Source organism: Mirounga leonina, unplaced genomic scaffold (genome assembly GCF_011800145.1).
Source record: "Mirounga leonina isolate KUSES-001 unplaced genomic scaffold, KU_Mleo_1.0 Mir_224, whole genome shotgun sequence".
Taxonomy (NCBI): domain Eukaryota; kingdom Metazoa; phylum Chordata; class Mammalia; order Carnivora; family Phocidae; genus Mirounga; species Mirounga leonina.
This window is the reverse complement of record NW_023270615.1, coordinates 3,758,862-3,781,770: the sequence shown is the minus strand read 5'-3', so window position 1 is coordinate 3,781,770 and position 22,909 is coordinate 3,758,862. Positions and strand designations below refer to the sequence as shown.

The window sequence follows — 22,909 nt, the reverse complement described above, 5'->3', positions numbered from 1 at the left end:
GCTCTTCTCTGATCCATTATGTCATTTGTCCTGGTAGGGAGGCCTGCCTGCTTCTTCTAGTCCACAGTAAAATACACACACGCCAACCCTTCAGAACCCTTTTCTCCTTCTATTTAGTGTATTTCCTTATCTTGTTGATCAATTGTCTCCCTCGTAAAGGCCCAGAGATGGAGCATTTTGTTCTGTGCTAGATCCCAAAAACCTAAAACAATGTCTGTTTAGTGATGAATGAGCAAATATGTGGGTGAATTCCATGCCAGTTTGCTGCATATACTGAGTGAATTTATTTAAGGATCACACGTGGATTGGTTTTTTTAATTAATAATATGGAAATGAGTCACTAACGTACATGATATATTCTGGTGATTAATGCAGGTGGACTATGGATTCAGACTCTGCAGGGGGTTTCAGTACATTCTTACCATGTTCAAGTTAATTAGCCTCTCTCAGGATCAGTTTGTTCCTCTATAAAATGGAGCTAACTGCTAGTAATTATTTTATAGGACTATTGTGAGGATTATATGATTAATGCCTGTAATGTATGCAGCAGAGTTTCTGGAACATAGTAAAGTCTCTAATTAAGTTACGAGTCTTAATCATCATCACTTCTGAAAAGGCCAGGGTAATAAAAGTGAAATGCCAATTAATCGTGCAGAATACTGTAAAAAATCTTAATTGTCCAAAATCTCTGGGTTAGTGGATTAACCCATTTCATATTTCTGAGTGATCCTTAAAGAAGGTAAATATACAGTCTTGAGATTGTTATTAAGGAATGGCCAAAATAAATGGGACAGAATATTCAAGAGAATATTTTCTGAAGTCTATTCCATAAAACACTAATTAATAAGATGCCCCAAAGAGGGGTGGGGGTGGGTGGAGGATTTTGCTATCAAATAGCTCAAGGGGGGCGCCTGGGTGGCTCAGTCGGTTAAGCATCTACCTTTGGCTCAGGTCATGATCCCAGGGTCCTGGGATCAAGCCCCGCATCAGGGAGCCTGCTTCTCCCTCTGCCTCTGCCCCTTCCCCCCACTCATTCTCTCTCTCTTTCTCTCAAATAAATAAATAATTTTTAAAAATAGGCTCAAGAAACACCACTTCTTATATGCTCCCTTTTGAAACTTAAAAGCATATTAAAGGCTCTGAGAAGTTCTGCAGTAAAGAGATATGTGTAACTTGATTTACTCAACGTTCTAAACTTTAACCACCCAAAAGCTTTTTTTGTGTGTGACTCGTTTTGAACTGGTGTTAAATTTAATTTCATTTTACGTTGTTTGGAACTGCCTTACAAAAATTCAGCTAAACTCATTAGACCTTAAGAATCAGAACATTGGAACTGCAAACAGTTTGAGTGGCTGAATTGTTTTTACCATATTTGTATATTTGTTTACTGGTTGATGTCACTACGGGTCACCCCATCTACCTTCCTAAAACGTGTGATTTCTTCTTTTCTTCTTCCAATAAGTCTTTCTTTCCTGTCTTCCTAAAAGGCTATGGAATGTGTCCTCTTGTCCTGACAATTAGAACCAGCATCTCTCAGACAGACTTGAGCCCACAGCATCCTTCCAAAGCTTCCATCCTCCTAGCTTGAGCTCCAACTTTCAATTCAGCATGAACACTGCAGCCAAAGAAGTATTTTTTTGCATGTAAATCTTGTCCTTTGTCTTCTCTTTGAAACTCACCACTTCTCCCTAGGACCGAGGAGGAGTAGTCTAAGCTTCTTAGAAGGGCACAAAGGTCTCTCACGATCTTGCCAGGGGTCTCAGAATCGAAATCTTACATGTCGTCAAAGGAAAGCACCCTTTAAACGTTACTCTCATTCAAACTGACACGATTCCACTTACCATGGTGAACCTTTGGCCTGGCTCCTTGGTATGACGGGCAAAGACGTCCTTCAGGGGAAACTCTTTGCTTTGTCTACCCAGGTGATTCTAAATAGGAAAATGATTTTATAAAATGAATGAGTCAGTTGACAGTGTTTCAGATATAAGTGACCCGAGGTTTGGTATCAGAATAAGAAGCTAACTGCCTGAGCTTTTCTTGGATAGACTGTTTATTCATTCACTTATTCCTGATTGCATTCAGGAGACATTCACATTGGGTGATTATCAATATTCTAGGTACTTTGCTAGGTGGTAGTGAAAGATGAATAACACTCAGCTGTTGTCTTTGGGAAGCTCACCATGTAATGATGAGTAAATGTTCTAAATAAAGTGCAAGCAAATTCCCCAAGTCCCTTCCGTGGCTAGAATCTTGTAAGCGATGAGAAGGACAGACTACATGGCACACGATTACAAAAACTTTTTGCATTCAGTCTAGTTGCCTTGCAATCATCTTTTTTTGCCCCATTTGGGTTATTAAACTTTGTTAATACGTGGTGCATTTTTACATTCGTCAGCAGGCATCTCACATATTGGCAGCTTTTCACAGTTTCCTGGCAAGGGTATTTTATAACATCCTTTAGAAAACAAGCAAAAAATTGGAACTAAATCTTTTCCTTTTTTTCATAATCAGAAAACCCTATATTCAGATTACAAGTACTTCCCTTATTGTTTTACTCAAGAAGTAGTTCTCAAGTCCCCACTACGTACCAAGCACTGATTTGGCATTTATCTTACTCTGAGCTGGAGAAATCCTGTGGCTCATTGCACATATTGTAGAAGCATAGAGTCTAGAGTTTACTTAACCATGCTATCTACAAGTATACTTTCAATGCCAGATCATTTTTTTGAGATTTTTAGGCTTTGGGATTACAACGAAAGCCTTCCAGTGCATTCATAACAGAACCAATGTCAAGGATGGGGAAACAAAATTAGGTGAAATCCAAATCATTGGTCCCTAATCTCCCTTCATCCCATCCACACTCTGTTCTTCTCAAGGCCTCCAGATGGAAACCAGGACATTTGATCAACATCTTTTGGTACATGCCTGGCTGTTGAGTCTTTTATGAAGTCTCCGATTAATATATCCCCTTCCCATCATCAGTTTCCTTTTCACTTTACCAGATTTTACACCTGATTGGATATTTGGAATATTTGATGAAAACACAGAGTTGCTTTACAATCACACACTGTCCCTTCCATGCACATACATGCACATACACATATTTCTCCACCCTTAAATTAAAGGCATATGTTCACCAGAAGGGGAGAGAGAGGTATAATGAGCTTGTATAATAAACGCAGTAATAATAATCATAATAAAATTAACCAATTCCGCTTGGGAAGAATATATTTTTATCTGATACACATCTAGCTGTAACAGGCTTGGTACCAGTTGCATTTTAATAAATGACAGATTGCTGTTAAATTAGTTGGCGAATGTTTGAAAACTTTGGAATAGTCTATGGATAGGCAAAGATAGACAAGAGAGTTTATTTAATGCTGGCTCCGCTTAATCAAAATTGACTTTAACTGGGGTCTGTTTTAAAAATCCTCCATTGGGGGCGCCTGGGTGGCTCAGTCATTAAGTGTCTGCCTTCGGCTCAGGTCATGATCCCAGGGTCCTAGGATCGAGCCCCGCATCGGGCTCCCTGCTGAGCAGGGAGCCTGCTTCTCCTTCTCCCTCTGTCTACCACTCTGCCTACTTGTGCTCTCTCTCTCTGTCAAATAAATAAATAAAATCTTAAAAAAAAAATTAAATTAAAAATAAATAAATAAAAATCCTTCATTGGTATTTAACTCTATCCTCGTGGAAACTCTGTGTCTTTAGGGCTATAAGAAAGCTAAGAAGTGATTTGCCCAATGCACCCAATCTAACATTTTCCATTTTGGAAGCGAAGAATTGTTTGTCTTTATACATACATAAATAAATAAATACATAAAGTAAATACATAAGTATGTATGTGGTTTCACGTTCTGTACTCTTCACAAAGTTATCTGTTATCCAAGTATCAGATTTAGATTCCTATGTTATTGTGAATGGTGATGCATTTCTATGGCAAGGAGCACAAATTTTTCCTGGCCTTGTATAGGTACAGATGTCGAATATTTACTGTCACCTTGTTTTCAGTTATAGAGATTCGCTTTTAACTCTATGAGTAGTTTATATTAGCTTTAGCAAATACCATTCTAATTCTGTCTGTTCTACTTAAGGATTAACCAGATATCAGTAACAATCGTTTTTTTTTTTCTCTTTTCATTTGTTTTGTTCTATATATAGTGACATATAAGGGAGGATGTGAAGCCCTTATGGGCATCATCCTAGTACAGTCTGGATGTCCCAACTTATAGGGAAAATACAAAAATCATACAGGGATTGGATTAGGTCAAGTTAAGGTCCATACCAATCCTGTGTTTCTCTGATTCAGAGCATAAATTTAAGAAAGGTAGTGGAAATTTTCTTTAACAAAACTTGGCAGTTACCAGGATAAAAAAAAAAAAAAGGCCACTGTGAAATAAACGAGGATAAATTGAACTGAGTTGATAGTAAAAAATGATTAAAAAAAATTTTTTTTTAATTTATTTATTTGAGAGAGAGAATGAAGAGAAAGAGAGCATGGGGGTGGGGGGGAGAGGGAAAAGCAGACTCCCCGCTGAGCAGGGACCCTGACGCAGGACTCAATCCCGGGACTCCAGGATCATGACCTGAGCCGAAGGCAGTTGCTTAACCAACTGAGCCACCCAGGCGCCCATAAAAAAATGATTTTAAAGTATGTATGACTTTTATAGCAGATTTTACTCACTTGCCCTGAGCTTACAGTTCTCCTCTTTAAGAGGAGGACAATCAAACTTTAATATTCAGGATTGTAAACATTATGATGATTGTTAATTCTGAGAGCTACTTGGGTTAGGTATAAGGATGATCTTCATAGGACCTCACCAGTTTATAGATTTGGAAGCTAAGTCTAAGCAAAGTAGGGGACCTGACCATTAAGAAGCATGAGTGTGGCCCTGACTCGGTCTGTCTTCTTCACCACCATGTTGTGTGAATCCATTCCTGTCAGGTGCGTCATATGGGCTTGTCTGTGTCCGTTCAGCTCTCTGTCAACGGTAGCTGTCATTATGGTCATGGAAGTGGACGCTACCACAGGGACCTCTCTCTTCCCTGAAGTCCTGGGAAAAATTGTTGGGGCAAACTGACTTGGCATATTCTCAACTTCACTGTATTGTCTCTTTCTCTCCTCCCCCGATGCAAGCTGTGACAATGTAGAAAGAACTGACGTTAAAGTCACAGAGAGCCAGGTTGAAATCTTCTTGGTTTCCCTCCAGTGTTTTGAACAAGGTCAAGTTACTAAGTTATCAGAGCTTCCTCCCTAAGAAAAGACTATGATAATGCTGACTTTGTGGAGCCCTCAGGGAGAGATCACACATATGCAGTGCTCAGACATATTGCTGGTCTTCTCCTCAGAGGAGAGGCCATGTTTGATGCATTTTTAAGGACGTCTTGTAAATAACATAAGCTTACTACCAAGCATAATCTTTTCAGAAGTGTGATTTGCTTTCATTGAAGTCAGGAATGTGTTTATGGGAGGAAACCGTGAGGGGCTGATTTTCTCTATTTCAGAAATGTTATGGGCTGCTCCACAAAAGACCAAGGTTGTTACCTCATGGAGTAGAGGCCTGTGACATTCAAACCCCCTGGTGGGCTTTGGGGGAAACAGCTTTCTTGCCCTCTCCATGTTGACCAGTCCACCATGGTGAGGCATTCTATAACCTGATGTAGAGAAGAGTATAAACCTTTCATTACTGCTAGAGTTTCCCTCTGTCCTCCTTTCCAAACGCCTTTTCGAACATTGGCAATAAATTCCTTTCATACCCCTGTTGATAGTAAATATTTTTTATTCTGTATGAAAGGAATATTTAAAATTTTACTCCTTTAGTAGAAATTTAAAGGCATGGTATCTTCCTGGGCAGTTTCATAATAGGTAACTAATATTAATATTGGCAATGTCCTTCTCAATTTCATAAATTTGCCTCTCCTGAAACAATCCTGAGCATGATTTTGCCTTTGCTCTGGGATGATCCAAGTTATAGAAACTTCTGTCATATATGTTGTCTTTTGCTTCCCAAAATGGGAATGCTGGAATGGTGGGTGTACCCAGAATGGGTGCATTGGTGCTGTTAATTATTGATTGGGGGCGCCTGGGTGGCTCAGTTGGTTAAGCGACTGCCTTCGGCTCAGGTCATGATCCTGGAGTCCCGGGATCGAGTCCCGCATCGGGCTCCCTGCTCGGCAGGGAGCCTGCTTCTCCCTCTGACCCTCCCCCCTCTCATGTGCTCTCTGTCTCTCTCATTCTCTCTGTCTCAAATAAATAAATAAATAAAATCTTAAAAAAAAAAAAATTATTGATTGTGTTGGGACACCTGGGTGGCTCAGTTGGTTAGGTGGCTGCCTTCGGTTCAGGTCATGATCTGGGGGTCCTGGGATTGAGTCCCGGTCAGTGGGGAATCTGCTTCTCCTTCTCCCTCTCCCTCTGCCCCTCCCCACCACTCATGCTCGCTCGCTCTCTCCCTGTCTCTCTCTAAAATAAATAAATAAAAATTTTTTAAAAATTATTGATTGTGATTAGTTTAGAGAGCATATAAGATTCACCACAGGTGTTGTTATAGCTGCCTGGAATGAGGAATTGAGAAACATAATTCTCATGTTCCTCCTCCCAGCCAGCGTTCCAGGCCACCAGGCCGTGGGAAAATAGCTTGAGTAGGGCTCAAATCTTGGAGGTTGTGGGAGTGACCAGAAGTAAATAATAACCTGAGTTCACTGAGGTTCAGTGAGTCAGATGAGGAAGACAAGGCCGAAGAAAAAATGGAGGATTGACCGTTATGAATTGGCCGTAGAGAAAACACTAATAATAGCAGACAATTATTCGGGAATTGTTGATTTGGCAAATGAGATAGGGCAGGAGGAGAAAGTGGTTTTTTTGTTTTGTTTTTTGTTTTGTCTGCTCCGCTATAGTTCAGCAGGTCTCCCTAACCCATGTTATTGTGCACTTTTAGGAACACCCCATTGCATTCCTAGTCCGCGGGGAACAGCATTTCAGTCAAGGTGGGAGTGGACCCATCTGGTTCTGGCTCTGCCAACTTCATTTCCTTAGTTTTCTGATGTAGGAATTTAAAATTTCAACATATGAACCTCTCATATATCCAGTTTTAAGTAATATCCACAGCACATTATTCAGCTCCAAATTTTCATTATATAAAGTTCCTAAATGTACAGAATATCTAAAGGATCATAGGAATAAAATTCTTTGCTTGAAAATGCATTTATTTCCACTAGTAAACACACCTGGTTTTTAGTTCCTCCTAGATCTACTACCTTTTCTCCATGAAAGACTGATTTTCTTTTTCCAGTTATACTTTACAAATAAAGTGAAAGATATCTACACTATTGTAATACTGTTGTTGGGAGCCAAGGATCACACCATTGTGCACTTTGGTGATAAAGTGTCAGCAGCTGTAGTATGTGTACAAACCCTCACTGTCAACCCTTCTGAGGAAAAGGCAGCTCCGGGACAGAATTGGTTCTACCAAGCCTTTAGCGAGTGGATGTTCTACTGAATTTATATTCTGGAGGATAGGGTAGACAAGCAGCTCATTTATTTTTATTTTTTTTCTATTCACATGATAAACATAAATGTAGCTTTTTATCAGGAACCTGAGTCTGGGGGAGTTCTGAATTTACAGAATTGATTAATTTTTATGCTCGTTTTGGCCATTTATTCCAAATGTCCTTTTAGAAAACTGAGCTAAAGTCAGCTTTAAGTTCCCTGAATTGAGGGCATCAAGCTGCTTGTTCCAGTACTAGATCGTGAACAAGGTTGTAAAAAGACCCCAAATGTATCATTTCACCAGAAATGCTTGCAACTATTATTGCCAATAGTCGATTCTACAATCACAAACTGGGTTCTCTATTCCTTTATAAAGGGAAGTTGGCTGCATTCGGTATTCTTGGGAAGCGTTTAAAAGGGCTTTTCATTAAATTAATATGATTGCTAATAACTATATCTAATATTTTCACTGTATTAAGCCTACAAAACATTAAAAAATGTTTAGTATACATGGCTTAGCCACCCATCGTGTACATAATAAATCAGAAGAGAGAAAACCTGATTGGGGATGGGGGGGGAAAGGTGGGTGAGGTTGAGACGAAGAGAAAGAGAGGTTGAAGTCCTATCACACAAGAAAAGCTAGGAAGACGAAAATGGGGAGAAACAGCTTACCATTCACTAAAGCCTTCTTTATCTCACTTTTAGTACTTTAAAAAAATAACTGCCTGTGTATTTCCAGTCTTTTTCAATCATCAACCATGCTTGGACAGGGTAAGTAGCATAGAATGAAATGGTGAAGACCTGTCCACGGCATATGTTTTGTAAGTCAGTCTATGGATGTTTCGACAGTCCTTCCTCCAGATTGGATTTAGGGCTACACGGCAGCTTGGGTGGTAGACACGCTAAAGTGGGCATGAAAAGATTCAGAACAGCAGTGAGGGGAGGTGCTGGGCCCAAGGAAGGTTGAACATCAGCAGGTGTTGGCTATCTGTTGAAATCCTCTTTGGGTGGGCGCCTGGGTGGCTCAGTTGGTTGGGCGACTGCCTTCGGCTCAGGTCATGGTCCCGGAGTCCCGGGATCGAGTCCTACATCGGGCTCCCTGCTCGGCAGGGAGTCTGCTTCTCCCTCTGACCCTACCCCCTCTCATGCTCTCTATCTCATTCTCTCTCAAATAAATAAATAAAATCTTTAAAAAAAAAAAAAGAAATCCTCTTTGGGAAGCATTGCTAAGCATTTTCAATTCTAGAACTTTTGCTTAGAAACAAGTGGAATTAGTGAGCTGTTGGCTGCACTCAAATTACCAAATAAACCATAATTGATGACAGTTCGGTTTTTCCTGAAAGTAATTCTTCTGTTTCACTTAATAATGCTGAGAGCACAATAATGAAATATTCTGAGAGCAGAAGTAGAATCCAGTGAAACCTGTATACTCTTTACATCAGCACTCTGACTCGTGGAGTAAGTAGATCATACAAATAAGGGTTGCACGTGCCTATTTTCTGGGTGAGGGAAGACACCGAAGTAGAGGCTAGCAAAGTTAGCACCCTGGCATAGGATTGTTTCTGACAGAGCATCGTTTAGCCTCCAGATTCCTAATCCTCAGAGGACGTATCTCCTTTTACCCTTTAAGAATATCTCATTGTCTGTCATCTTGGATTCCCTTGTGTTCTGGTGGGGAGTGGCTGTCTTCCCTGGGTCCAGATGAGTCTCACCTAGAGCTGACCCTTGACCAATGTGGAGATGAGGGACCCTGACCCCTTGCACAGTCCAAAATCCATGTATAACTTTTGATTCCCCCAAAACTTAATGACTTATTGATAACACACAATTAACATACATTTTGTATGTTATATGTATTATATACTGTTTTCTAAAGTAGGCTAGAGAAAAGAACATGTTAAGAAAATCATAAGGAAGAGAAGGAACATTCACATTGCTATACTGTATTTATTTAAAAAAAAAATCACATATGAGTGGATTCGTGCAGTTCAAACCTGAGTTGGTCAAGGGTCAACTGTAATTCATTCTCCTACCCCAATCCCCATCTTGCCCCAAAGAACTGATTGAAAAAACAAGTCACAGGCTTTAGTCTTTCCCAAAGATGTCTTTCTGAATCTATATCATAACTGCATTTTCTTGGTGCATTCCCAAGGAAGACTTTGTCCCACCAAGTTCCACCAGAGTTGTCTCCCAGGCATTGGAAGTTGTGTGACCATCTGCTCCTGACCTGTCCTCAATTATGGATTGTATTTCTTCTTGGATTACTTTTGAGGTCACCTTTAAGAAGCCTTTGTTTTCACGTGAGTCATCTCTACTACAGATGATGATGATTCAAAGGGTTATTAACTATTGCTTTAAAAAGCAATATATGCTTTAGAATTCTGGAACATTTTGTGTGAGAACTGCAAATGCCTTTCAGAAGTATGTTGTTGTCATCTTGCCTTTATATTATGTTTCTAGACCAGACCTATTTCTGTCAATGAACCTGCTCCGTTAAGGAACCAGATTGATTTTGTTAAAAAGATGATTGATTCTGTTAAAAAAAAAAAAAAAAAAAGATGAGCAGTTCTTTCTTCAGAGCTCAGCTCCCACATATTGTGGGTGTCCTTGTCTTTCCCCTGCCTCATCTGGCCTGAAGCCTCTTTATCTGTGATCCGAGTGTGGAAGAGCGTCCTTGGAGGGTGATGCTCTTTTCTCACTGAGAGAACGAATATCAAAAAAAGGATGGTGAGCGGAATGGTGAAGGGCTTTGGTAATTGGGTACGCAGGCTCTGCTTGGAAGACATCGCACATAAAGGAAAGTTCCTCATCATGTGTTGTATCACCCTGTCTCTTCATGTTGACACATACAGATACGCGCCTTCTGATCAGATTCCTTGGGACCTCCATCCTTCATCTCCACCACGTTCTGGTGATATGATGGCTCACCTATTACTTAGTGTTACTTGGTTTTCTAATTTGTAAAATACATATCTAATTTGCTGGTATTGCTCTAAATTAACTAATATTTGTGAAAGCGCCAGCACAGTGTCCAGCCACATTTTTTTTTTTTTTTTGGTATTTCAGGAATCTCTGGTCACTTGTGCCCCTTTAAGAATATTTTCTAAGTGATATGGGAAAGAAAGTAATATTAAAATACCAAATAAAATCTAACTGCATTGGCTGAAAAATTATCACACCATTTTAAAGAAGTTCCATCAAACTCTCTAGCTTTCAAAACCTGGCTCGGGGCGTAGGATTTAATTGGTAGTGCAGCATAAAGTAGCCTTTTCTGACCTCTGGAAACACAAGAAAATCCAGTTCCTTTCTAGCCTTTAGTAATAAAACAATGGGACATTATAAATCGATGTTTGTACGGCATACATGAGAAGAAACACATGCACAATTAAATACACAATGAAAAAGAATAGAGTTTGATCGAATGGATCTTATATGGATTTCACAAAATATTTTGCCTTGAGTTTACTTTTAACTTAGTACTCATTTAAATTGGAGGATTTTTTTTTTCTTTTCTCATCCAAAGCCATATTTAAATAACCAGTTGCAATCACAATACTTTACCAAACTTGAAAATGTCATTTCCTACACTTTGGGAAAATATGTGTCTCAAGATTCTCTACTCTTTATCCTACTCTGCCCACCTTCCTTTCTCCCTATATCCCACATTAAGATTTAATTTTGAAATTACTCTGACTTTTGGAGAAATGTCCAGATTCTCTTTTACCACATATGTTTTGATTTTCTGAATATTACACACTAATGGGAATCTGCTGTGCATCTGTAGTAAATAAATCTTTGAATTGCTAATTGTTTCAGATTAACCCCATAGATCTTTAGCATAGATCTTTATGGTGTTTTCAGCCCACAAATTAGCCTGTTTCTGGGATTTTAATCATAAACATGCATAAGGGTCAGAATGCCTGGTGGATAGTGTGCCAGCAGCATCTATATATTCTGTCGCCTCCATGGGGCGGGGAGGGCAGGTCGCCCTTTATCTCCCCATCTCCCCCTCTCCCCTTGTATGATTCAGCTCGGGCCACCATAATGGAGTACCACAGACTGAGTGGCTTAATAACAGAAATGTATTTTCTTGAAGTCGGTAGGCTGGAAGTCTGGAAGTCCGTGATCAGGGTGCCAGCAGAGTTGGGTTCTGGTAATAACCTCTCTCCTCAGCTGAAGAGACAAGCCACCTTTTTGCAATGTCTTCACTGTATTTAATACTGTCACATTGGGGGTTAAGGTGTCACTGAATGAATTTGAAGGGGGAGGACCCAACTCACTTCATAACACACCTTAAGGACAATGCCAGTTGTCTCCCATGAGATTCTCCAGATCCTCGCTCCCCTTCTTTCTCAAGCTCCATGCTCAGGGATACTGATCCCTATGGGCTCCCAGGTCCTCTGGCTTCTGGGAGAGAGATGTGAGAGAAGGAGAAAGAGACTAGGGTCTCAGTATATATGTCCCTGGCCCCCTCCCAGCAGGGCCAACATGGGTTGGTATGTCCCCTAGTCATATCTCAACTCGTACTAGCCCCTCTGTTTCCAGTTCCAGTGACACCCCCCCCCCCACTCCCCAGCTTCTTTCTGTCCTACGGGTGTTGGGATGGTTATTGATCTCATACTGTCCTTTGATGTTTCCCTTCACCATACCCAGCTGTAAAATAATTCCCTCAAATTATTTTTGATAGACAGATGTCACTTCTTTCTGAAAGGGACATTTCCAGGGCAATGGCAACCCACTGTTCTTTCAACCATTCATTCTGTCAACCCAGCGGATCTACAAAGGACTCCATAATAATGTCCTAGTTCCTTCACAGTGTCCCCTCTGGATGCTGCCATGATAGAATGACTTGTGGTCCTACTTTTGAGGGAGCCCTGGTCAGGTTGGGATTTCTAGGCAGAATTTTGCATCTGAACCTACGTCCTTCTCCCTGAGAATGCTCAGGACCATGCATGCACCCTTTCTTTATCATTTTAATTGTGCCACCAAGTCTGGAAAGAACTTGGAGGCTGGTCTGCTCTTAGGTTCTAAAGCCAAACTTCAATGAAGACACTGGAGCTTTGGCTAAAAACAGTACAGCAACCACCAGCCGCCTTTTTTGCCCAAAAGAAGACTATTGTTGAGGGTTAGGGGCACAGGCTTTAGCTCCAGTTGGATTTTAAGCTCTGGTTCTGGTGTTCATGTGCATTTCTGAGCCCCAGTTTACCCCTCTGTGAAATGATGAGATAGACTTGAATTGTGCAGAGTAATGTTTGTACAGTGCTTGGTGCCTAGTAAGTTTCTATAAATGTTAGTCTCTACTGTTTTTAGTGCACAATGAGCCTTCTGTGTTTAAAAGCCCTCTTGATCATAAAGTAAAAATTATCTCTTAAGAATTGGCCCTGTGTTTCCCCTCTTAAGAGGAGAATAAATGTGTTTGTTTCTGTTTATAAAAATCATATATGGTCATGGAAGGATGGTATGAAAAAGAAAAAAAAAATCTTTCCTAATCTTACCAAACAGAATTAAGTTCTGTTACATTGTCATTTTATGATAGCTTTATGCATATAACTTTATACACGTTAAGTTCTTTACTCACGCACGCGCGCGCACATGCACACAGGCACACAAACATTTTGTTTTTCTGAACTGAGACCATATTGTATCATTTTGTATCCTCCATTTGTAATTACATTGTGAACATAAAAGTACCTTTGAAATATTTTCTTATTAAATATTCTTTTAAAACCAAGTACGTTTTTAAAGATCTTTTCAGTGAATTTTATACATAGGCACCCAGTCATGATTTTGTATAGGTATATATATGTGATTATGCCAGACGGGCTTTTTCATGGTTTTGTGGTTCTTAATCTATTGTCTGTTCCAGTGATGTTTAAACCAGGAGGGTTTTTGCATTATGTCATATGTTCTGTTGACCTGCCAGATAGAGCTCCAATGTGACCATGCTTTTTGCCAGCAACACAGCCCCTCGGTGTGTGATAGAGAAGGTACATATTGATGAGGAATTGGACCCTTCCTTCTTTGGCTATGATGTTCTGTCTCTGAGGTGAGGATATGAGTCAGTCACCAGAGTTTCTTAATCTGGCCATCCACACCATAGTGAAGAGTAATTCCTTCTAGAGATTTACAAAGCATTGAATAAAATCCTTCGTTTAGGATGGCTTAGTGACTTTTGCATCCTCCTGTACATTTCCTGAATATTTTGATGACAAACTGAAGGATGGTAAACCAGACCCAGCTGTCTCGTGGCAATAGCATCCAGAACTTTCTCTCTCTCTCTCTTCACGAATTTTTCCCATTCCTGTGCAATCATATTGCATTTTTCCACATTGAAAGACAAAAAGAAATCTATGTTCAGGTCAAATCATGTCATAAATATTCTGTTCCTTGAACTTTCAAGGTCAGAGACAGTTTATCAAGGATATTTCAAATTCTTTGTCCTCTCTCTTTCCTTGGCTCTTTTACCAGAAATTCCAAAACAAGCATCCCAAATACTTTCCTTCCACCTGAGACCATAAAATCTAGGGCCTGGAAGCAAGAAAGAGGTTCGGCCATCACCAGCTAGTGATTTTGGTTCTCACTCCCTAATTACCAAATGACAGATTTGGCCTATGTGTCCTTAAGTGTGACTTCTAGTTTTAAAAAGGTAAAATTTCTGGGGCGCCTGGGTGGCTCAGGCGTTAAGCGTCTGCCTTCGGCTCAGGTCATGATCCCAGGGTCCTGGGATTGAGCCCTGCATCGGGCTCCCTGCTCGGCGGGAAGCCTGCTTCTCCCTGTCCCTCTCCCCCTCCTTATCTCTCTCTCTGTCAAATAAATAAATAAAATCTTAAAAAAAAAAAAAAGGTAAAATTTCTGAGGTATTCAGCTCTAGCTATTCAGAGAAATACACTTCACTTTGGCTAACTTCTCTCTTTTCTTCTGAAGATCTTATCTTACGGAACCAAATAGTCATTATGCTTCACTACATCTATGTTCTACTTTGCTTGTTCTTCTTAATTATTTTATGACCTCAGGAAACTCTGCGAATGTTTCGGCATAAAGAATGTAACCCCATCTCCTAGCCTTGTAAGAAAAATTTCACGGATCGGGTCGAAGAAGGTATCTGCCATCAAATATGTTTGGGAAAAAAACATCCGATTGTGCCTCCCATAGAGTTTTGCAATGAACAGTCCCTTATTGTGTTCTACAGTAGGGGAATCTGTTTCATTTTGCTTAGAGTTTCCCAAACATACTTAATCTTGAAATTCTTTTATTTTTTTTAATGTTTTTTTATTTATTTATTCATGAGAGTCAGAGAGAGAGAGAGAGAGGCAGAGGCAGAGGGAGAAGCAGGCTCCCCGCCTAGCAGGGAGCCCGATGTGGGACTCAGTCCCAGGACCCTGGGATTATGACCTGAGCCGAAGGCAGACGCTTAACCATCTGAGCCACCCAGGTGCCCCAAAATTCTTTTATTTCTGGTAGCATCCATTAACATCCTTCATAATTAGTGTCCATGCCATACATAGAGGGGACACAGCTCTGGAAGGCACATTGTCCCTAATTCTGCTCCTCACCAATGAGGTGACTTAAGAATAAATCACATAACCTCTCCATACCTCATATGTCAACTGAGGGAGCAGAAGAGCACCACTTCGTGTGAGAGTTATAGCACTAGTAAAGGTCTGCAGTAATCACAGCTAATGCTATTTCAACTCTGGGGTCTGGCTGTGTGGGTTCAAATTTTGTCCTTCCACTCCCTAGCTATATGACCATGGGAACATTTCTTAATTTCTGTAGCTCAATTCTTCATCTGTATAATGGGGACAAAAATTGTACCATTCCCACAGCGTTATTGGAAGAGTTCAGTCTGATTCACATAAAACAATTATAATTGCGCCTGGTCAATGGTGGGTACCTAATGAATGTTAGCCCTCCTCTTGTCGTCATTGGTGTCTTGTGACTTCTATGACTATGACATGTGAAAAGGGTTATTTTAGGTTTTTTTATTGGGATATAATTGACATGTAACATTATATTCATTTCAAGTGTACAAAATAATGCTTTGGTATTTGTATATATTGGGAAATGAGTACCACAGTGGGTCTAGGTAACATCCATCACCATGCATAGTTACATTTTTTTTTTCTAGTGATGAGAACTTTTAAGATCTACTCTCTTAGCGACTTTCAAATAAACAGTGCAGGATTATTAACTCTAGTCACCAGGCTGTACATCACATCCAGATTATTTTAGTTTCTAAAAACGACTCCTCTTGGGGCACCTGGGTGGCCGAGTCAGTTAAGCGTCCGACTCTTGATTTCAGCTCAGGTCATGATCTCAGGGTCGTGAGGTCGAGCCCAGGGTTGGGCTCTGCGCTCAGCACGGAGTCTACTTAAGACTCTCTCTCTCCCCCTCTCCTTCTGCCTCACCACCCCGTCCACCCGCTCATGCTCTCTCACTAAAAAAAAATTAAAAATAAATAAAAGAAACTCTTCTTACCTCAGAAAACAGCTTACATCTAGCATCTTACTAAAATAGCATCACACCCCTCCTGTAAATATTTGATGTGCCCTGTTGCTATTGATCTCTGCATCTAGAGTCTGTGATCTGTGTCTTCTATCATTTAACTTTTTCTGTTTGTGAACAGGGGCGGAGAGGCCTCGGCTCTGTTTTTGTCTGGGCCTCGGGAAACGGTGGAAGGAGCAAAGACCACTGTTCCTGTGATGGATACACCAACAGCATTTACACCATCTCCATCAGCAGCACAGCTGAGAGTGGGAAGAAGCCTTGGTACCTGGAAGAGTGTTCGTCCACACTGGCCACCACCTACAGCAGCGGAGAGTCGTACGATAAGAAAATAGTATGTAACACTTGAGTGTCACGATCTATTCATTTATCTTTCCCTATGAGAGACAAAGCAAGACCCATAAACATGCACAAAGAATATACGGAAGTAGACGAGTAATATATGGAAGTTAGCTGCTTGCTCAATCCCAAGTATTTGTAAATGTTGTCATTCTATTATTAATTCATCAAACTTGCTTATCCGGGTCATTACATTCCAGCACTGGATGTGGTCTTAGACATGAGTAAGCTTCAGTTTGGTTGAAGACAGATGAATGGTCCACGTTCACCTTGTTGAGTTCGTGGCAGAAGAGAGACAAGCTCTGACTCTCAGTCCAGTTCCCTTGTCACCCTGTCCCCAGACCGTCTTCAAAACTTAACCTTCCGTGCTTTGGTTTCAAAGTGCTTACGGCTAACTCAGTGTGAGCTAACCTTGTCAAAAGGTGCTTTCCTGCTGCTGAGGCACCAGCTTGCCTGAATGAAAAGCAGAGAAGTCCTGTGTGACCTGCTTACCCACACGCCCTGCTCTCTCTGCACACAGCAAACTGAGTCAGAGTTCGGGTTGCAGGCCCGGCTTGCATGGGTTTTGTTGACTGTTGAGCTATCTATTATCAGCTGCGTAACTTTAGACCCATCACTTAATTTTTCTGTCTCAACATCCTTATCCGTAAAATGTGAGCATTTGGGTCACATAGCTTATGGAGTTACTACCGAAATGATGACGAAGTAAATAAAAAGTGCTTTGCACACTACTTGACCCCTCAAGGAAGGTTCTGGCTTTAGGGGTGCCCAGCAGTGTGCCTCTGATGTGAAATTTCAAACACCTTTGCGCTTTCTTCTTGGTCATAGTTTTATAAACTGTCTCAGGATTTGTCTTTCTAAAGTGAAGCTAAGCGGCTTTCCTTGATACTTTTTAGCCTGTGGCTAAGAGCCTGCTCCCAGGTCTTAGAGATTTATGCAAATTTGGGTCACATCTGACTTTTACACAGTGGTGGAAATACAAGTGATAGGATACTACTCCCCTCATGTAGTGCTTTATCCACATCCATCTGGTTCTTCTCGGTTCCTGGTTATTATATAATCGTCATGTGTGACTTCTCAGCTACTTTTTACTAACTTCTTTAGTTACATTTTTCAGGTTGATAAATTAAATTGCCTACCCATCTACCCTATCCTTCCCTAATTCCTTCACAATAACTGGATTAAAAAAATAGATGTGTGAATCCACCTTTAAGTACCTCTATCATTCATCAGTAAACATAACCCTGCAATTCAAAGTAAAATATAAAAGGAGAAAATACAGAGATGACAAGTTTCACCATTTCCTGGCTTCCTTAATGGGAAAGTGATGTTCCGTGATATTTTACCTTCATTATGAAAATGTTATAATCTAGGAGTACCCCTTAAGCTCTCACATTTGCTTGTCTCTCAGTACTCAGGGTCACGGTCCTCTAAAACTGAGTGGCATCCGTCAGTTCTGCACCATAAAAATCCTGATGGAACTCTCTGGAATAAGAGTTCTCTTTCTATACCTCTCAGGTCTGAAGGCAAACTTGCCATTGCTTCAAAGTGAATATGCGCATCGACTCCTGTTTTTGCCTGTGGGATGGTTGCCATGGGGAGGGTATTGTGAAGTTCCATAAACGCCTTTCTTAAGAGAAAGGTATAATCCAGCGGGCAGAATCTCAAAGGAGAAGGAAGGGTTTTCTGGGTCCTGGATGGGAGAACGCAGTGTGGACAGAGGGACCTCAAAATCCGTATGTGAGATTTACTCCCTAGACTTGACCTTCCTGGACCCTCATCATGCTGTGATGCCATAATAGAGCTGCTGTAACTGCCCCCCACCCCCACCCCCACCCCCACCCCCACCCCCCGACAGGTGGTCATTTAGGATTCTCCCAGGGACGGACAGAATGATCCAGTCAACTGGGTGAATCCAGTCAGTCAGACTTCACTTTCTCCCTACTTGCTACTTCTGATACCAAAACCTTTCCTGACTCACTTTATATAGTTAACTTCAACTTGTTTCTACCTTCTGTTTGATCTCTTTCTCCCATTTTCATCGCAGCAATTTATTAGTAATTTTTCTCCATCCGGTCCTTCGAATCTCTTTATTTTGCGTGGATCTCCAGATCACTATAAATTGGAGAGGAAACTTAGTAGCTCTTTCAAGCTAGACTCTCTAGCTTCAGACAGATCACTCAGTGGCTCAGTGAACCTCACAGAGTCTTGGTTACGCCATCTGTAAAATGCAGGTAAAACCCTCGCCAGCCTCATAGATTTTTGGTGAAGATGAGATGCTGAACGTAAGGGACTCTCACCACGCTGGTGCAACGAGCTGCTCAGGAGTGACCGGTACCAGCTGGTACCACTGTTCCTAAGACGGTGTAGCATTCTGCATCCTGCGAGGCAAAGCTGACCGCTTTTCCAACTATTGTTTTTTTGGGGGGTTTTTTGTTTTTTGTTTTTTTTTAAGATGTTATTTATTCATTTGAGACACAGAGATACAGAGAGAGCGAGAGAAAGCATGAGCAGGGAGAGAGGCAGAGGGAGAGGGAGAAGCAGGCTCCTCGCTGAGCCAGGAGCCCGATGCGGGGCTCGATCCCAGGACCCTGGGATCATGACCTGAGCTGAAGGCAGACGCTTAACCATCTGAGCCACCCAGGCGCCCCCCAACTATTGTTAATAGGGGCTCTTGTTGTACCTCCATCTTTCCCATCTACAAAATACTGCCATCTGTACCACCTACCCCATAAAGAAAGGCTCTTGGATTGTGAACATGTTAATGGTTTGAACATGAGTAGAGTTGGCAACGACGTCAGCCTTTTATGGTCCAGCTGACCCCTTTTCCTTCTAGATGTCAGAATGACAAATAATCCTGCATCGTGCCTGGGACCTTTTCTTCACCAGGCTCTGAACCAGCTGCCCGTGGTGCCTCGGAGATGGCCACTTCCTGGCGGTGGCATTGTGATGGAGTGTTGCAGGAATGACTGTGTCAATCTCCCTTTGTTCTGGGGCTCTCCTCCCCGGGTCATCCATTTCCTTGTGCCATTGGCAGCTTCTTCAGGAGAGCACAGTTGTCGTGTCTTATTTGTGTAGGGCACCTTTGTGATTTGAGCCAGGCGCATGCTGAGGATTCAGAAGAGAGGAAAGATCCCTCTGCTTCTGGAAAAGCACTTCTGTGGAATAAATTTTACTCATCCTCAACAGAATGTCTTGTCATGGTAGGCAAGCAGGAAAACCTTGCCCTGGGTTTCAAAACAGCCAGATCTCTGTCTCTTGGGTTTCCTGCCCCTGCTATTAGTACAGTCGTGGACGTTGGTATTTCATTCATGCTTTAACAGATTCAGATCAGTAATGGCCTTATATCTCTTTACAACAAGTGAAGCATCCAAAATATCAAGATTATTACAATAAGAAGCTCCCCTGCAAGCTAAATAGAAATCAGTTGAAATGACTGGCTACTATAAAGCCATATGATCAAATAATATGTTTTTATTGATAATAATGCATACATCGTATTCCATGTCCAATATCTCCTACATTCACGGTTATCTTAACATGGTGCCAGGCATTGGGCTGTGCACATTAAATGCATCATCTCATAATAGCCTCAAAACTCTACCCAGGACGACCAGGCACTGTCCTCATTTTACAGACGAGGAAACTAGAGTGCTTGGAGGAAATACAGGCAGTAAGCGATAGAGCCTGGATTTCCGCCAAAGTCAGGATGGACGACGCCCAAGCCCGTCTTGTAACCAGTATGCGGTCGTGTTCTGGGTACTTTCAAAGGACACCCATTCTGGAGGCGTCTGAGAGAATGGTGCTGCTCTTACCCTTTTGGGGTTCTTTTTTGCAGCGATAAAATACATATATACACATATACGTATACACATGCAAATGTATATTGTTTTTCACTACCTGGCAGATTTATTTTAATTTTCAGGCCATAAGACCTTCTCCTAATCCCCTAAGACCATCAGTCCTGTTGCAGAAACCTGAAGCTCTTTGCCAGTCTGGGTTGCTGGGTCCTGTGGCACGGTATCAACACTGAGCTCCTCCAGGTTATGCCTTTTGTGTGACGTTCAAGCTACGGCTCTCTGTCTTGTGACAAGTGTCGTCTGTTAAGGCACCGTTCCCCCAGATAGCACTTAATTTATGCCTCTTCTCGAGCATCTCCTCAAGGAGGATTTTCTTTCTCACCTCCCTTAAAATCTCACCTCCCCCACTCTATTTTTTTTTTTTTAAGATTTTATTTATTTATTTGACAGCACAAGCAGGGGGAGTGGAGAGGGAGAAGCAGGCTCTCTGAGGAGCAGAGCCCGATGTGGGACTCGATCCCAGGACCCTGGGATCATGACCTGAGCCGAAGGCAGACGCTTAACCGACTGAGCCACCCAGGCGCCCCTCCCCCACTCCCTTTATTGTTCAGTTTTCTTCCTCCTGTCCTCAGAGCGACTTAGCACATTGCACGTTTTCTTGCTGTCTGTTTTGGAAAAAACAGATTGGAAACTGTTTCTCAAAAACTAGATTGGAAACTACGTGAGGCTGAAGACTTTGCCTTGTTCCTTCCCAGAGCCTGCGCTGAGTAAATATTCGTGCATAAATCACGACCAGACATTGGGAAGGATGGGAGCTTCAGGAGTTGTTTATATAGCTACAGGAAGACAGGGAGATGTTCTATTTCTTTAAGAGAAACTCCTTCTTCTGATAGGTTGGTGAAAGGCAAAGCGTATTTGACAGTAAAATATTTGACATACAAAATGGCCCACAGGAATCTTACTACATGATAAAGCTGTACCTACAACCTTTCTGTGTGTCGAAGAGCATTAAAGATCCCCTTTGTAACCCTTCACTGCCTCCTGAAATTTCTCCCCAGTTCTGTTTGGGGAATAAAGCTTCCCTCTCTCCCCAGCTCCTCCCATCATTAAATTATCTCTTTCTTTGGGGACTAGTTCAACCTTTGCCCTCTTTCCTCTAGCAATTTGTCTTAAAGATTGGAATATGGTGGTGATCGTATTCCTCCTGGGAGGGGTCTTGCGAGCCAAACGTTGAGAATATATGCTCTGCTCAGCCCTCTCCTGACGTCATGTTACTTATTTGTGTTCAAAACAAACTTGCCGCCTGGGGTATCTCAGGCTTGGACTGAGCGACCAATTCCATGTGGAGGAATTCTCTTAGTGCTTTCCATGTTCCTAAGCAGCTACACATTTTCTTGTTTTGCAGAAACATCCTGCTCCCCAGTCCAGCCCTCCCCTGCCACCCAAATCATTATTCAGGCATAGCCACCATTCATACCTGGGTTGATTTCTGTCATCTCTCTGTTTCTTCTTTAGATTTGGGAAAAGTCATTATTTTTCAAGCAGAAGACTAGGAAACCCAGATGTGGGTAGTGTGTTTGGAAGTTGGACATGTAGTCTCTTGAGAATGTTAAAAAGAGGAAAGGACAGGGGTGCCTGGGTGGCTCAGTCAGTTAAGCATCTGCCTTCGGCTCAGGTCATGATCTCGGGGTCCTGGGATCGAGCCCCACGTCGGGGCTCCCTGCTCAGTGGGGAGTCTGCTTCTCCCTCTCCCTCTGCCACTCCCCCTCTCCTGCTTGTGCTTGCTTTCTCTCATTCACTCTCTCTCTCTCAAATAAATAAAATCTTCAAAAAAAAAAAAAAAGAGGAAAACACTGTCCCTGAAAAGTTCTGATTTCCACTGTGGGCTGAAGGAGAATGTCAATGCCCAATTGCTGACCGGAGCTGGATCTCAAGGCCAATTCCACCGCCATGGCCAGTGGTGGTCTGGAACGGCCACCTTGGCTCTCACGGACGGCTACCCCCTGTAACTCAGCTTTTTCTTTTGGGGCCACGTCAGGATTTAATGCTCTGCCACTTACCCAGCTCTTTAGTAGCTACGCATCCTTAGGCAAGTTGGTCCCTCTGAGCCTCCTATTTCCTGAGTTAATAGTGTATCTTGCATGCAAAGTTCCTGCGGATTTAAATGTAGTTTTTTACACACACGTGAGCGTGCACACATGTAAACACCTGTTGCATGTTTTCCCACTTGTTGCAAGTGGTGGTAGCTTTCTAAGCCGTCCAGTTTGTGCTGCCACTAACAGTGGTGAGGGATAGCTCTACTTTCGCCCCTGGATTATATGTACGCATATACGCACGTAATTTTTGTAGGTGGTTATGAGTTTATGTGAGTTCTATTTGGAGATTTGACCAAAAAAAAAAAAAAAAAAACCTTGAAGTCTTTCCTAATAATTGGGGGAGTTTATTTTTTTTAATTTTTATTTATTTATTTATTTATTTATTTATTTTTATTATTTTTTAATTTATTTTATTTTTTATTTTTTCTTAATTTTTTTATTTTATTTTTTATTTTTTTAATTTTTTTATTTTTAATTTTTTTAATTTTTTATTTTTACTTGTTTTTTTTAAGATTTTATTTATTTGAGAGAGAGAGAATGAGAGACAGAGAGCATGAGAGGGAGGAGGATCAGAGGGAGAAGCAGACTCCCCGCCGAGCAGGGAGCCCGATGCGGGACTCGATCCCGGGACTCCAGGATCATGACCTGAGCCGAAGGCAGTCGCTTAACCGACTGAGCCACCC

General features: G+C 41.6%; 1 protein-coding gene across 4 annotated transcripts in view; it reads left to right on the top strand.

The window, feature by feature from the left end:
• The window catches only part of PCSK5 (proprotein convertase subtilisin/kexin type 5), a 463,938-nt gene that overhangs the window by 174,242 nt on the left and 266,787 nt on the right, over nucleotides 1–22,909 (top strand). For all 4 annotated transcript variants that reach the window (XM_035029028.1, XM_035029027.1, XM_035029029.1 and 1 more), the window contains exon 8: nucleotides 16,113–16,325. In XM_035029028.1, coding sequence (XP_034884919.1) covers nucleotides 16,113–16,325 — 213 coding nt within the window. The remainder of the gene's footprint in view (nucleotides 1–16,112; nucleotides 16,326–22,909) is intronic.